This window comes from Symphalangus syndactylus, chromosome 14, assembly GCF_028878055.3.
Source record: "Symphalangus syndactylus isolate Jambi chromosome 14, NHGRI_mSymSyn1-v2.1_pri, whole genome shotgun sequence".
In the NCBI taxonomy this organism is placed as follows: Eukaryota; Metazoa; Chordata; class Mammalia; order Primates; family Hylobatidae; genus Symphalangus; species Symphalangus syndactylus.
The window spans coordinates 49,300,700-49,315,796 of NC_072436.2; the positions used below are offsets into that span (position 1 = coordinate 49,300,700).

Sequence of the window (15,097 nt, forward strand, 5' to 3'; positions counted from 1 at the left end):
CCCCACATCCTTCAGATTGAAAACTAGGAAAGTACACACTATTTTTACCTTACATTAAAGAGAAGCCATTATGATAACATAACCATGAGAATTAAACCTTCTGTAGAAAGTATGTCCTTACAACGTGCTGTGTAAAATGTCACAGAGATATCCAACAATATGGACACAAATGGTGTCTCCTCATACTACTACATAATATATTAATATCTACCCGAGTTCAAAATTAAGGAAAAGGTCTAGGAGGCAAAAAATAAGAAGAAAATCAAAATGAGATATGTCAGTAGGATTTGAAGTCACAGTGAACCAGGGGAATTCCTGACATAGATGTGTGACCTATGTGCTAGGATGTGGCATTTTAACACCTACATGAGGATGAGAAATTTGACTTCAGACCACTAAAGAAAGGGCTCCTGAAGAAATTCCTGAATTTCCAAGAGCTAAATTGTCCTAAATAAATAAATACTAGGAAAAAAAAAAGAAAAGATGCTTTTAGCCAAGAAAAAAAGGAAGGAAAAGAAATATGTCAACTCCTTATGGCTTTGAACCAGGGGAAATTTGCCCATGAAGTCTAAAATTCCAGGTCTGTACCACATACAGGTATTAAGTCTGTATCTATAGTACTTGAATCACATAGTAAAGCCAAGCTAAGAAATGAATAGTAAAAACAAATCATTAAAACCCTAGGTCCCAGCAAGAAGTACACTCCAAACCATTTTGTAAGAACATTTTACAACTTAAGGAAAACAGACGTTTGCTAAATAAACATCACCTGCTGAATTTAAGCTCATAATTAGAACTACAATCTACATAAGGAAATAAATATTGAAAAGAGAAAGTCAGTAAATGGATAAATATAAGAATTAGCACCCCAAGTATTATAAATAACAGAACAATCCAAAAGAGACTATTAAAATGAATATAGTTTAAAGGAATAAAGGAATAAAAGAAGAATAAAACCAATAATTACTAAAATTACATAATGCAACAGCATGAACAAAACACAGATAGACTTGAAAAAGGGCCCAAACAGCTTAAATGAAAATATAATTAAAACTAAAAATCCAATGAGTAGGTTAACCACAGATTAGAAATGCACTGAGAGTAAAATATGGTAAGCTGGAAAAAAAGAGAAGATAAAATCACCAAGAAATACCACAGCAATGAAGAGACAAAAAACATGAAACAGCTGTTAAGAAGCATGGAAGTATAACAAGATCTGAGCAAGAAAAATAAAGTAAATCTATACTTAGACACGTTAAGAAAATGGCAGAATATCAAAAACAATTTAAAAAACTTAAATAAAACCAGAGACATGAGTCAAATTAATATCAAAAGGCAGTGTAACAACATAATTCTGCTTACCAACAAAAGAGGACATAAAGTATTGAAGTAATATATTCCGAGTGATAAATAACACCAAACCCTACACTCGGTTATATTATCATTTAAGAGTATAATAAAAATAAAGATGTTTCCATACAAGACTAAAGCCTTCCCTGAAGTATCCACTAAAGAATATACATCAGTAAAAACAAAAACAAACAAAAAAGAATCCGGAAGGCAGAAAGAGATAAAAAGTAACAATGAAGAAAAACTGGAAAACATGTTTACAAATCTATGTAACTACTTCTTACACAAAGTAAAAACTAATTTGGAGGAAGTTAAAATACAGTCCAAATATGAATTATGACAAAATATTATAATTCTGAAACACACAGTTAGAATTTTTTTAAGTTCAAGTATTAGGAAGAAGATAATAAAAATAGCAAATATTTTTATGTTCTAGGAACAAATTTGATGCCATTATGTTCCATGAAATTATTTTAAAACTTTACATATATTAGCTAATTTACTTTACACAACAGCCTATGACATTGCTACATTTATTGTCCCCACTTTACCGCCAGGACTACTGAGCCCTGAGAGTTTAAGTTATATACTCAAAATCACACAACCACAAAATATGTAGGAAAATGTATCTGAGATGTGAGCCATGGTACTCTGGTTGACTCCTGTTAAATCAGATAATCACACTAAACTGTATAGTAACCTTAAAAAGAATAGAAATAGAATATATAATTATGTATAAAAAACAAATAAGAAAGAGAAATCAACCAAGCCAAAATATGACAAGAAAGAAAGATTAGGATACCAAATGAAAGCATGGTAAACAGAGAGCAAAATAAGTCAAACTATATCATTATTCACAATAAGTGTAATTACATTTCTCTTTTTAAGCTACGGTGTTTTAAAATGTGAAATTAAAGATGCAAAATCCAGATCTATGTGGTTTAATGAGGCCTAGCCAAATGAAAATAACATAACTCATTTGATAGTATAGGTATAAAAATATACATCTGGAAAATGTAGATATAGAAAACAGATATGGAAAAAAAGTACATGTGCAAAATCAAGTTTTCTTTTAAATGGTAATAGTTTTATATGAAAAAATACACTTTGAGCCACAAGTACTGGAAATAAGGAAGTTAAAAACAATAAATAAAGGAAGAACTCACTCTGGAGATGTAATAATATTGAATGAGTATGTAATAACATAGCATCAAAACAAAGCAAAAATTGAAACAATTACAAATGGTAATCGACATCACAATTTTAGAAGTGATTTTAATGTACCCCAGGAACTGATAAAGTAACCAAAAAACTGGTAATGCTATTGAAGATTTTAACACTGTAATTAGAAATCTGATCTAGTCTCTGTGTGTCTGTATATGTATACATCTAAGTATATAAAATCCTGTACACAATAAATAGAGAATACACATTGTTTTTTCAAGCATAAATGGAAAATATAGTTTTAAAATGTCCATAAAATAAGCCATAAAGTATATCACAATCAACACTAAAAATCAGCATTATACCTATCTAGCCAAAATGCATTAAAATGTCAATAAAATAAAAAACAACTGGGCATAGTTGTGCATGCCTATAGTTACAGCTACTTGGGAGGCTTAGGGGGGAGAATCATTTGAGCTAAGGAGTTTGAGAGCGGCCATTGCAACATAGTGAGAACCTATCTCTAAAATCGACAATGACGACAAAAACCCCAAATCTCCATAAGCTTATTAACTGAGAAGTAAAATTCTAACTAATTATTGAGTCAGAATAAAATATCACAAGGGGGTTTAAAAATACTGAGAGCTGAGTGACAGCGGAAACCCCGCATATCAAAACTATGCAATACAACTAAAGTAGGAAAAAGGGGGTATATTTCTAGCCTTAAATACATATATTGCTGTTCTTCCAAAATTTACCCATTTGGATCATAAGAATTCATTTTTAAGAAGAGTTTCATTGACTAATTCTATTTTAGCTCATGAAGCATTCCTTTGGCTCCATGAAGATCAAACTGATTTTATGGACTCTGAGCATCCTGAGATGAGATCCATCAAAAGCAGTCATCATTCCAGTTTTATCACTGATATGTTGTGTTAAGTAATCTTTTCAGAACACCCATGGTTTCCTACTTAACAGCAGTAAAGATATCATGCAATTTATTCAGAAACTGATATGTTATTTGCATAATTTCCCTTAAATCTTTTGTCTTTACCATTCTCTATTGTTATTATTTGTATTAAAGATGAATTTACATAAACTTTGAGTATTATGAATATGTTTGGTTTGTGACAGAGTCTTAAGTATACAATATAACATAGATTTGAATTTAATGAAAACAAGCAAATACCCATATTTTGGATAAATTGACTAGGGGAATTGGCTTATTAGGAGTTTCAATAAGTAAGTAAGCTACTGAAGTAATTTTGTTCATTTTAATAAGACTGATGTCACTTTAGCATAAGTGCATGTCAATTTTGGAGCTCAGGGATTCATAAAAATACCTAGCAGAGAAACTATTGAAAATAATATTAATTATATTTTTAAATATTGGTGTTTCTTACTCTTGTAAGGTGGAAATTAACAATATTAATAGAACATAAGTAAACTAAACAATTAATGGGTTAAGTTTTCAATTCAAGGGTTAATTAAATAAATAAATCCAAAGGAAGCTGAAGTAAGTAAATCATAAATGTAAGAGCAGAAGCAGATGACTTAGAAGCTAACCAAAAGCTAATTCTTTGATAAAGTATCAAATAGACAAACTCCTGCATACCTGATGAAGGTGAAAAAAAGAAAAACATAACAATATTAGAAACAGAAAGGAGAACATAAATGCATATAAAGTGGAGATCTTTTAAGTCATAAAATAACTTCCAATAAGTTTTTAAAAACTCAAAATAATAATTTTATAAGAAATACAAATTACCATAATTGACCCCAGAAGACACAGATAAACCAAATAAAACTATAAACATTAAAGCCATGGACTCACTGGTTAAAATCTATCCATATACCAAAACCATCAATTCACTTGCTTTTACAGGTGGGTTTTTATACCATCCAAGGAACAGTTTGTTTTTTTTTTGTTGTTTCTAAGAGAGCGGGTCTCCATGTGTCTTTGCCCACCCCCACTGGAGTGCAGTGGCATCATCACAGATCATTGTAACTTTGAACTCCTGAGCTCAAGTGATCCTCCTGCCTAGCTCCTGAGTCACTGGGACTAAAGGCACAGGCCACCAAACCTGGCTTTGTTGTTGTTGTTAACGTTTTGAAGAGATTGGGCCTCACTATGTTGCCCAGGCTGGTCTCAAACTTCTGGCCTCAAGTGATCCTCCCACCTCAGCCCCACAAAGTGCTGACATTACAGTTGTGAGCTACAATACCCGGCCAGAAAAAATGGTTTTATGCAAATAGTTCATTGTATACTTCTTAGGGCTTCAATCTAGGTGAAATAATTCTGTAAGAAATAAAGCTGAACATGGTTATCATTGTTAAAGTGGGTATAATGTAACATTTTCATTTGGTGATAAAAATATCTATTATTTCTCTGATGGCCAGTGGTGATGAATATTTTTTCATGTGTCTGTTGTCTGCATAAATGTCTTCTTTTGAGAAGTGTCTGTTCATATCCTTCACCCGCTTTTTGATGGGGTTGTTTGTTTTTTTCTTGTAAATTTGTTTGAGTTCTTTGTAGATCCTGGATATTAGCCCTTTGTCAGATAAGTAGATTGCAAAAATTTTCTCCCATTCTGTAGGTTGCCTGTTCACTCTGATAGTAGTTTCTTTTGCTGTGCAGAAGCTCTTTAGTTTAATTAGATCCCATTGGTCAATTTTGGCTTTTGTTGCCATTGCTTTTGGTGTTTTAGACATGAAGTCCTTGCCCATGCCTATGTCCTGAATGGTATTGCCTACGTTTTCTTCTAGGGTTTTTATGGTTTTAGGTCTAACATTTAAGGCTTTAATCCATCTTGAATTAATTTTTGTATAAGGTGTAAGGAAGGGATCCAGTTTCAGCTTTCTACATATGGCTAGCCAGTTTTCCCAGCACCATTTATTAAATAGGGAATCCTTTCCCCATTTTTTGTTTTTGTCAGGTTTGTCAAAGATCAGATAGTTGTAGATGTGTGGTATTATTCCTGAGGGCTCTGTTCTGTTCCATTGGTCTATATCTCTGTTTTGGTACCAGTACCATGCTGTTTTGGTTACTGTAGCCTTGTAGCACATTTTGAAGTCAGGTAGCATGATGCCTCCAGCTTTGTTCTTCTGACTTAGGATTGACTTTGCAATGTGGGCTCTTTTTTGGTTCCATATGAACTTTAAAGTAGCCATCAGAGAAATGCAAATCAAAACCACAATGAGATATCATCTCACACCAGTTAGAATGGCGATCATTAAAAAGTCAGGAAACAACAGGTGCTGGAGGGGATGTGGAGAAATAGGAACACTTTTACACTATTGGTGGGGCTGTAAACTAGTTCAACCATTGTGGAAGTCAGTGTGGCGATTCCTCAGGGATCTAGAACTAGAAACGCCATTTGACCCAGCCATCCCATTACTGGGCATATACCCAGAGGAATATAAATCATGCTGCTATAAAGACACATGCACACATATGTTTATTGCGGCGCTATCCACAATAGCAAAGATTTGGAACCAACCCAAATGTCCAACAATGATAGACTGGATTAAGAAAATGTGGCACATATACACCATGGAATACTATGTAGCCATAAAAAATGATGAGTTCATGTCCTTTATAGGGACATGGATGAAGCTGGAAACCATCATTCTCAGCAAACTATCGCAAGGACAAAAAACCAAACACCGCATGTTCTCACTCATAGGTAGGAATTGAACAATGAGAACACTTGGACACAGGAAGGGGAACATCACACACAAACACGGGGGCCTGTTGTGGGGTGGGGGGAGAGGGGAGGGATAGCATTAGGAGATATACCTAAGGTAAATGATGAGTTAATGGGTGCAGCACACCAACATGGCACATGTATACATATGTAACAAACCTGCACGTTGTGCACATGTACCCTAGAACTTAAGTATAATAAAAAAATTTTAAAAATCTATTATTTTAAAGGGTACTAAAACACTTCAGAGGTAAAGTGTAATGGCGAAATTCTAGAAGACACCCAAATTGGTTTTTAGAGAGAAGATGAGAAAGCTGTTAAAGTCATCCTTCAGACAGAGAACAGAAAATGTGTCTGGGAAAAGATCGAGGCTTTGAGAAGGAAAGGAATCAGTGCTCTTCTTTTAGGAACCAATACCTGCCACCAGAAACTCCTGAATTTAGAAGTGTATTCAAAGTGAGATGTGGTTCAGATAGCAGGTGAAGACCCTGAGCTCCATCCATTGACCAACCAGTTGATGAATATGCCTCAGGAAAACCACAGGACAAAGAAAAACAAAGTGCAAGGATAAGTTTTTTTCAGAGATCAAAGTCTCTGTAATTCAGACAGACATGAAACTCTTCGGTTTCATATTTCAATTTCAGGATAGCCTGGATCCCAGGGGAGATGTCTTCATGAGCCAAACTGCTTTCTATCTTTCCCCTTAAAATTATGAGAATATAATTTATTTAATTTCATGACAGCAGGATGGAGGGAGGTGGAAAATTCTGCATCTTACTCCAACTTAGGGGCAGAGAAAATAAAAAGAGCAGAGTGACCAGTGACACTTGAAAGGAGACGGAAATAGGCCAGCCCCACAAGACCTTAAGATATGGGAATGTATGTTAGGGGGAGCCCAGGACAAAGAAGGAGGCTCTGTTACTTTAGACAGCAAGGTACTCAGTGCTTTGTCCTTAAACCTTGAGAAGAAATACAGTCCATGTCCAAGTTCACCTAAATTAGCAAAAACCCCAGTGGACCACTTCACAGGCAAAGAAATCAGAGGAGGCAATCTTAAAACACATCAGAAAATTTTATCTCAATTCTTTGGCTACGCGTTATTCCAGGTTGTAGAACCCCATCTCTCTATGCAAGATTTATCAAGCAAAGTGTGTATTTATAACTATAAAAATAATCAACTGTTGCTCAAGATATAAATATTCAAAGTAAAAGAATAATGTGAATTCACATGTGCGAGGACCTAAGTAAGAAACAAATGAGGAAACATTTCTTGCCAAAACTTTTAAAGCTTTTCTGAAGTATACTAAATTTGCTGTGCTTAAAAAAAAATATTTTGACCTACTTTATAAACACATAGTCATCATCATCTTTATCATCATCACCGTCATTATCATCATTGTTTTGGTAAATTTTATAATTATGAAACTACTTTTTCTGGACCAAGTAATTAGGATGTTGATTTTCCCTGATAATCAAGTGTAACAATTAAGAGCTAAGCTGAATCATTCAATGCTTTGCCAAAAATGGATTTTCTCACTTTGATTGTAATATTTCTAAGATTATATTAGCTTATAATATATAATGTAATATATATTATATTAGCTTATAATATATAATGTAATATATATTATATTAGAAAACTATTCTGAATTCACCATCAGCCATTATTTAAACCCCTACAAATGTTATTCGGATCCTGCACTTTGGATAACTTGTCAATTTAACCATGTTTAGATTAATCACTAGCAATGTTTCTCCATGTTCTCTGAGGCAGGTAAGGTTCTCTAAGGCACACAACTGGCATAAAAGTGCCCCAAATAGAAACCATGGCATTTTGCAGGCGTTAGCATTTGCATTACCCCACAGTATCACATCCACCTGCACAGCTCAATTCCTCTTCATTCCCAAATATGAGCAACTTAAGTCACATAACCCACCACAAAACAGCTTTTTCAGAACAAAAGTTGAAAGAGAAATGACTAGATGACTGTTTAATGCGGTACAAAAGTGTCCCACAGCACCAGAACGGTCTTGCTTAAAACCAAACAGAAAGTTCAGGACCCCGGGAGCAAGAGGAGGGGCGTGGATTTCTGGGCATTTCCTGGCTCCTCTAGGAACACAGGGGAAGCTGCAGGACGAGGCTGGGCTCTATGCAGGAGAATCTAGAGAAAATACCCCAGGCCCCAGCATTTTGGACTCTAAAACTCCACTTTCTGTCCCGAGAAATATACCCTTCACTCTACCCACGGCAGTCTCCGTTTGGCTGTTCAGACCACTCTCTGGGTGGAAATTATCATCTCTGTGACACTCAAAGGCAGAAAGGAAAGATAAAGTAGTAGCCAGAGACGTTCCAAATTTGGGGGAGGACAGGAGGTGCAATACGTGATGATTTCCACAGCCAAGCACAATGCAGGGAAGAGCAGAAACTGGCAACTAGAACAGAGGGGGCCCAGGGAATATAAACATATCTGGGCTAAAAAGATGCTAGTGGAGAGACAAATACACTTGTTATGCAAGCAAGCATGAATGCCTTTAACAAAATACCACACAATGAAAGTGAGATGGTCCAATAAAATGAATGGAACAGGACAGCAAGAGAGTAAGTGCAGGAAGGTAGCCCACAGAATAAGAACAGTTGTGGAAGGCTGAGGGCAAAACAGAAGTAAAGAGAGACAGGAGGCAGCCCAGGACAGTGAACAGTGGAAAAGGTTCTGTAGTGCCAGAAACTGTACAGTTAACTACTGCTACTCTGATTACACTGCTGTCCTCACTGCTACTAATGATGACAGTATGGATGGAGTGATGGAGTGCTTACAGTGTGCCCAGCTTTATTCTAAAGATGTTACCCATTCATTCTCATTTAATCCTCACAAAAGAACAAGCCTTCTGGAAATGCACAAAGATGAGAAATGAGACAGACCTGGCTGTAATTCTGGCTCACCACCCACCACCAAGTTAATCTCCCTATTTCTTCATTTTCTCCTATATGAAACCAGGAAATCAACACCTACCCGGCATGGTGACTGTAAAAATTAGAGATAATACCCTTAAGTGCCTCATAGCGGCTGTTATTACTGTAATTAATCTGATTAAAACAATCAGGAATGATGAACAAAGGAAAGAGTTGGAATAGAAATGGCAACAGAGAAGCAGTAATGGAAACAGGCACAGAAGCAGCCCTCCAGTGATGGAGCCTTGAGGCTCAGAGAGAGTGACAGGGAACAGGTCATTCATTCTGGCTTGTCACTTTGTGTGCTTCTGGGTGCAAATTCACTCAGAGTTTCCACCTCAACTAGTGGGAGTATTAATAACACCACTCCCTACAGGGCGGGCTTGTGGCATCTGAGTTTATTATTAGAGGCAATGAATTTACAAACATGTGCGTATCTGGTTGGTAGATGGGGAAGCCCATCTCCTTATACCATTTCTCGGTGGAATTAAGACACTCGACTAGTAGCACCACGTCAAAGCCAGTCAATTACAGACTTCAGAGTCATTAAATAATATGTGTCTCTCTTAGTCACCACTAATAGAATCTGATTAATCTTATCTGGCATGAAGATTTGCTTCCGGTTTACCTACCACAACTTCCACCCTCCTGTAAACCATCACTTCTACCTGCTTTGCACTCCTCTCCCAATTTATGCCTTTGTTCATTCCTCTCTGGAATGTTGCTCCCTTTTCTCTCTAACTGACCAGATCCTGGTCATCCTGGAAAATCCAGTTTAAATGTTTGCTCTGCACAGGAAGTGTTCTCTGCTTCCCTGCAATGGCATACTATCATTTCTGAGTTTGTCACCCTACTCAGCACTGTCCTAGGCAATAATCACATAGTGTGTACGCCTCTCTCCACTCATCAATAAGCTCCCTGAGGATGGCAGACAATGCATCTTTTCATTCTTTATGGAAATCTGCCTCATCTCACAGGGTAAAGATGTAAAACACATGTAATGCATACATTCTTTGGACCTAACAACTTATTCGAATCATTATAACAGTAGTTAATATATTTCAGGATTTTTATAAAGTCTTTAAAATATAAAGTAAAAATAATATAAAGCACCATGCTCATAACATAAAAGTTTCTGGGGCATGGGTAATGAAGATGAGAAAATATATTCTGAGGTTTCTGCTTTCAAAATGAGAGTTAAAGGTAGTGCGAAAGTGGGTAATTTTTTTTTTTTTTTTTTTTTTTCCTGAGACAAGGTATCTCTCTGTGGCCCAGGCTGGAGTGCACTGGTGCCATTCATGGCTCACTGCAACTGCAACCTCCTAAGTTTAAGAGATCCTCCTCCCTCAGGCTCCCGCCTCAGCCTCCAAGTAACTGGGAATACATACGTGCACCACAACACCAGGCTACTTTATTTATTTATTTATTTATTTATTTATTTATTTATTTATTTTTGAGACAGAGTCTCGCTTTGTCACCCAGGCTGGAGTACAGTGGCGATCTCGGCTCAATGCAACCTCCGCCTCCTGGGTTCAAGCAATTCCCTCCCTCAGCCTCCTGAGTAGCTGGGATTACAGGCGCCCACCACCACGCCCGGCTAATTTTTTTGTATTTTTAGTAGAGATGGGGTTTCACCATGTTGACCAGTGATCCTCTTGATCCACCCGCCTCAGCCTCCCAAAGTGCTGGGATTACAGGCGTGAGTCACTGCGCCCAGCCGATTTTTTATTTTTGTACTGTTTGGTCTTGCTATGTTGCCCATGATGATCTCGACCTCCTGGCTTCAAGGAATCCTCACGTCTGGGCCTCCCAATGTGCTGGGATTACAGGCTGGGCCATTGTCCTGGGCCCAGAGTTAACTATTTTAAAATATGCATCTCACCTCACTGGCCTCAGCTACCCCTGAAGCAAAAGCTTCCTGGAGAGTGACAGCCTCAACCCAATAGAGGGAGGAGAAAGGGCGTTTCTATTGCAGCTGCAAGCACTCAGGTGTCCCCGGTCCCCTTCCATGCACCTCATTATTCAGCAGGGTCTGTGTCACTGCCAAGGCGCCTCTCTCCTGTAGCATCCAGGGTTTTAACCACATTATGAATAGCCCCGCGGTTCGTCTGCACCTCTCTCCCTGCAGGTGAGACTGGTACACTTCAATAAACAGATCTCACTCAACTTAAGCAGAGAGCTGACAAACTTGGCGTTCCGTGCGGCAGAAGTAAGCAGCAATCGTTAAGTTTGTAGAACTTACATTGGGGGCCATTTCAAGGCCAATGTTTGCTTAAGAACCAAAACTCGAAGCTGCTCTTCCAAGGGTCCTTTTCAACCAGAAGAAGCTGCTCCATCTGTCGCCCCTGCCCTGATTCGAGATGAGGCAGTCACTATCTAGAGGTCAGCTGGCTGACCCAGTCACCCTCCAGGTGTCCCCCCGAGATCGCCCCCTCCCATTCCCCACGAGTCCAGCTCGCTCACCAATCTTGGCCAGGGAGGCCAGCAGAATCCAAAGGGTGATCTCGAAGGGGATCTGCACGTGGGGGTAATCCAGAGTAAACACAGGCAGCCGGCTCTCCTCGAACAGCGTCGTTCCGGGAGCCACCACGCTCGCAGGGCTGGGCGGGCTAGAACTGGTGCCCATGGCCCTCGGCGCGTTCAACAAGGTCTCTGCCAGGGCGCCCACGGGCCCCGCCACCTGCAGGAGCAGCAGCAACAGCATTTGAGGCGGTGGCGCCCGCAGGCTCCTCCAATTGCTCAGTGGTTCCATGGGTGCCGCCGGCTGCCGCCGAGGGGACCGGCGGTTGGCCCTCGGAACGCTCAACGCATCGCGCGCGGGCTGCGCAGCCCGCTCCGCCCTGCCGCGTGCAGAGCAGGGCAGCGAGAGCCACCCGCCGCTGCTGCGGGACCGGGTCTCTGCAATCAGAGGGCTAGGTCCTCGCTGCGAGCAGGCGCACTGCCTGGCGAGGCACGTGCAGGGCGACGAGAGGCCACTGCGCGGACCCTCAGCAGCCCTCAGCCGCCCTCCTCCGCCGGCCGCCGGCTCATGCCCGTGCGCTGCTCTCCAGCCGCAGCTGCAGGCCCTGCCCAGGGCGGCCCGCGGGCGGGGGCGGGGCGGGCGCGGCGCCCAAGCCGCGGGGCAGGAGGACAAGGGGACCTGGCCGGCACACCGCGCACCTGCTCGAGCCCGCGGGGAACGCGGGGCCCCAGTGACCGCGGGGGCGATGGCTGCCCTCCGTTCGCGCAGGCACCGCGCGCCAAGACCCGCCACCCCCAGAGCCGGCGAACTGTGGGTGGAAACGCCGCATCGGGCGCATGGTGGCCGGAGCTGTCTCCGCCCCGGAGGCAGCGTCGGACGTCCATCCAGTGAAGGGACCGGCGCGACCCACGCGTCGCGCCCTTCCCTCCTCCCCCGCCCCCGCAGGCTCCTGCAAGGGGACGCCCCGGTGCGCTGGGCGCGCGGGGAGGCGCCACAGGCTCGCGGTCCGGAGGAGAAGCCCGGGCGGGTAGAGGAGTGCTGTCACCGCAGCCCGGCGCTGTGGAGGCCAAGACAAGGCAGGGGGTTCCCTGGACGTACAGAAAGTTTAGGAAAGCTAAATTTTGTTTCCTTTCCGAGAGTTATCAACTCGCGCACAAGGTGCTCTGCACAGGGAAACTCCCTGCGCGGAACTCAGTGTTCCCACGCCCCCACGGAATCAGAATCCTGTTCTCTCCTCTGCCACATTGTGCTCCTTTCACCCGTTTGCCACACTGTCGCTGCCACTTTTCTTCTCCCTCCCCCAGCTCACGTAAAACCAAAACATCTTTCTCCGCTTTTAGGCTTAGAGGTGTACATGTCCAAGAGCATAAGAAATATAATTATTTCATGGAAAACCAGTGATTTGCCTCGCTCAGATTGACTTGCTCCGCTAATTACAGGACAGGCTGTGGTCAGGAAAAGAAAGGAAGCGTGATTCTCCTTCTGGATCTAGAAGGGCTTTCTCATGCAGAGAGCCAACCTTTCCTGTCCTTCAGAGCTCAGCCTTCTTCACTGGTTGCGATCTCACTGTTTGAGCATCTTTATCGCCAGAAACCGAAATGAGCACAAAAGGGACTAGTTGCCATTCAATTAACTGAAAGTTTTCCCTTTGATATTTATGAAATAAAATCCTCTTTTCTTAATCTTTGATGTGTCAAAACACGTGGCTTCTACTATTAAACAAACACCAGGCAGTTGGACCTTCAAAGCAGTTTTTTTTTTTTTTTTTTCAAAGTTCTAACACAGAAAATCAGTGAGATGTCAGCAGAGGGTACAAGAAAAATAAATCCTCCACCTGCATAGAAGAAAATAAGGAACAGTCCTCTTTGGGCCTTCGAAGTAATGGAGGGACAGGTCCAGGCTAAAAAGAGAGAAGAATTCTGAGAGATGTTACAGAGCACTACTTCATTTGATATTTCACAAAGCATCAGTTTTTCAAAAGTGCTACAGAATTGAAACTGAAGATATTATCTTAAGAAGAATCACTGGGCAGCCAAAACTCAGCCTCCCCTTCTCCTTTCACTGGAAACTTTCATTAAAGGTATGTGCTTAACATACCCCTGTGAAAAGGCAGCAAATAAGAGCTTTTTAAATTTTTCGAGTATCTATCTCTACATGGGAAGCTCAATACAAGGCACTTTACTTGCATTTTTTTGTTAATCATACAAAGCCAAAGAGGCAGATATTTTTTACCCATTTTATAAGTGAAGAAATATAGTGTGAAATGTATAAAAATAAACAAATAGACTTAATCAAGTTTACATATTAAGTAAGTGTCTGGAAGGAATTCACATCCAGGACTACCCCATGACTAGTTGCCCATAAACAGCAGGCTATATTTTCAGCTACTTTAAAATAAGCAGTGGAGAATATTTCAGGGATTGTTCAAAAAAGTTATAGCAGGATAAAGTTTCAGTAAGTGAATCAGGCAGTTCTACAAACTTAGTGACATAGTAATAGGGAGAGGGCACATTTAGACGATAATTTCTAGGAGTTTGTCATACAACACTTTTAAGAATGATTGTGCATCATGAACAAGAAAATGAATGACAAATCTGTTTCCGGGCCCTCACTGCCCATAAACCCTATGTGGTATCACTTTAACTTTATACATCTATGCTACTGCAGTTAAAGGCTATCCATTTTTTTTTACATTTGAAAAAAAAAGTCATTTTATTTATTCTTGTAAATGAGAGGTGAAGAAATTAGTTTAAAAAGACATTCTTTTCATATTTCCCTTAAAGCAAATTTTAAAAGAGTTAAATTATGTCCCTATGCTGAAAGCAACTTGGCCTGGCTATTTCTTCAAAGTGCCCTCTGACTAGGAGCTCAGCTGTGAAAGTGATAACACCACCCACGGAATGACTGAAGCAAGCAGCGAAACGTGTGTACACATTTTAAATCCTTTAGTGGTTTATTAGCGACCTTTGGACGTCTTACCTGGTAGCTGAATTTCTGGACTAATTGGGGGGTCTTCTTTTATGCCCTTTGATCTCCCATAACTTTTCAGCACTTAATCATTTTGCTTTTCTCCCACTGAAAAGCTCTGTGAAGGTATTGGTCTGTTTAACTCATTCTTTTACCCGGAGACAGTGAGTACCCGCTAAATGTGTATTGGATGAATAAATGTATGATTGACAGTGAAATCAACAGCTCTCACACACTACGGATCTGAGCTGCAGGCCTTTCTCACAGTTAGATAAGTTGCAGGATGGACATGAATTCTCCTAGTTTCACGTGAAACGTTTTCCTCCAGTGATCCCTGGTTCACATTTTGGCATCTCTCATGTCTTTTTTCCCCCTTTTACCCAAATGATGTGCGAATTTAATCACATTACAAGATTTCTAAATATTTTTAGAAATTGTAGTTACCTGATTTGAGATTGACTTTCACATAGCATAGAAATATTTACTAGGAATTTATGA

At 40.2% G+C, this 15,097-nt stretch overlaps 1 protein-coding gene across 2 annotated transcripts in view; it reads right to left on the reverse strand.

The window, feature by feature from the left end:
* The window catches only part of SLC9A2 (solute carrier family 9 member A2), a 93,930-nt gene extending 81,453 nt beyond the window's left edge, over positions 1 to 12,477 (reverse strand). The window contains exon 1 of one of the 2 annotated variants that reach the window (XM_055241367.2): positions 11,635 to 12,477. In XM_055241367.2, coding sequence (XP_055097342.1) covers positions 11,635 to 11,923 — 289 coding nt within the window. In that variant the 5' untranslated portion in view covers positions 11,924 to 12,477. Of the gene's footprint in view, positions 1 to 11,413; positions 11,481 to 11,634 lie in introns of those variants that run through there. The other variant, XM_063616689.1, reaches the window with a different exon arrangement.
* Positions 12,478 to 15,097: the final 2,620 nt, after the last annotated feature.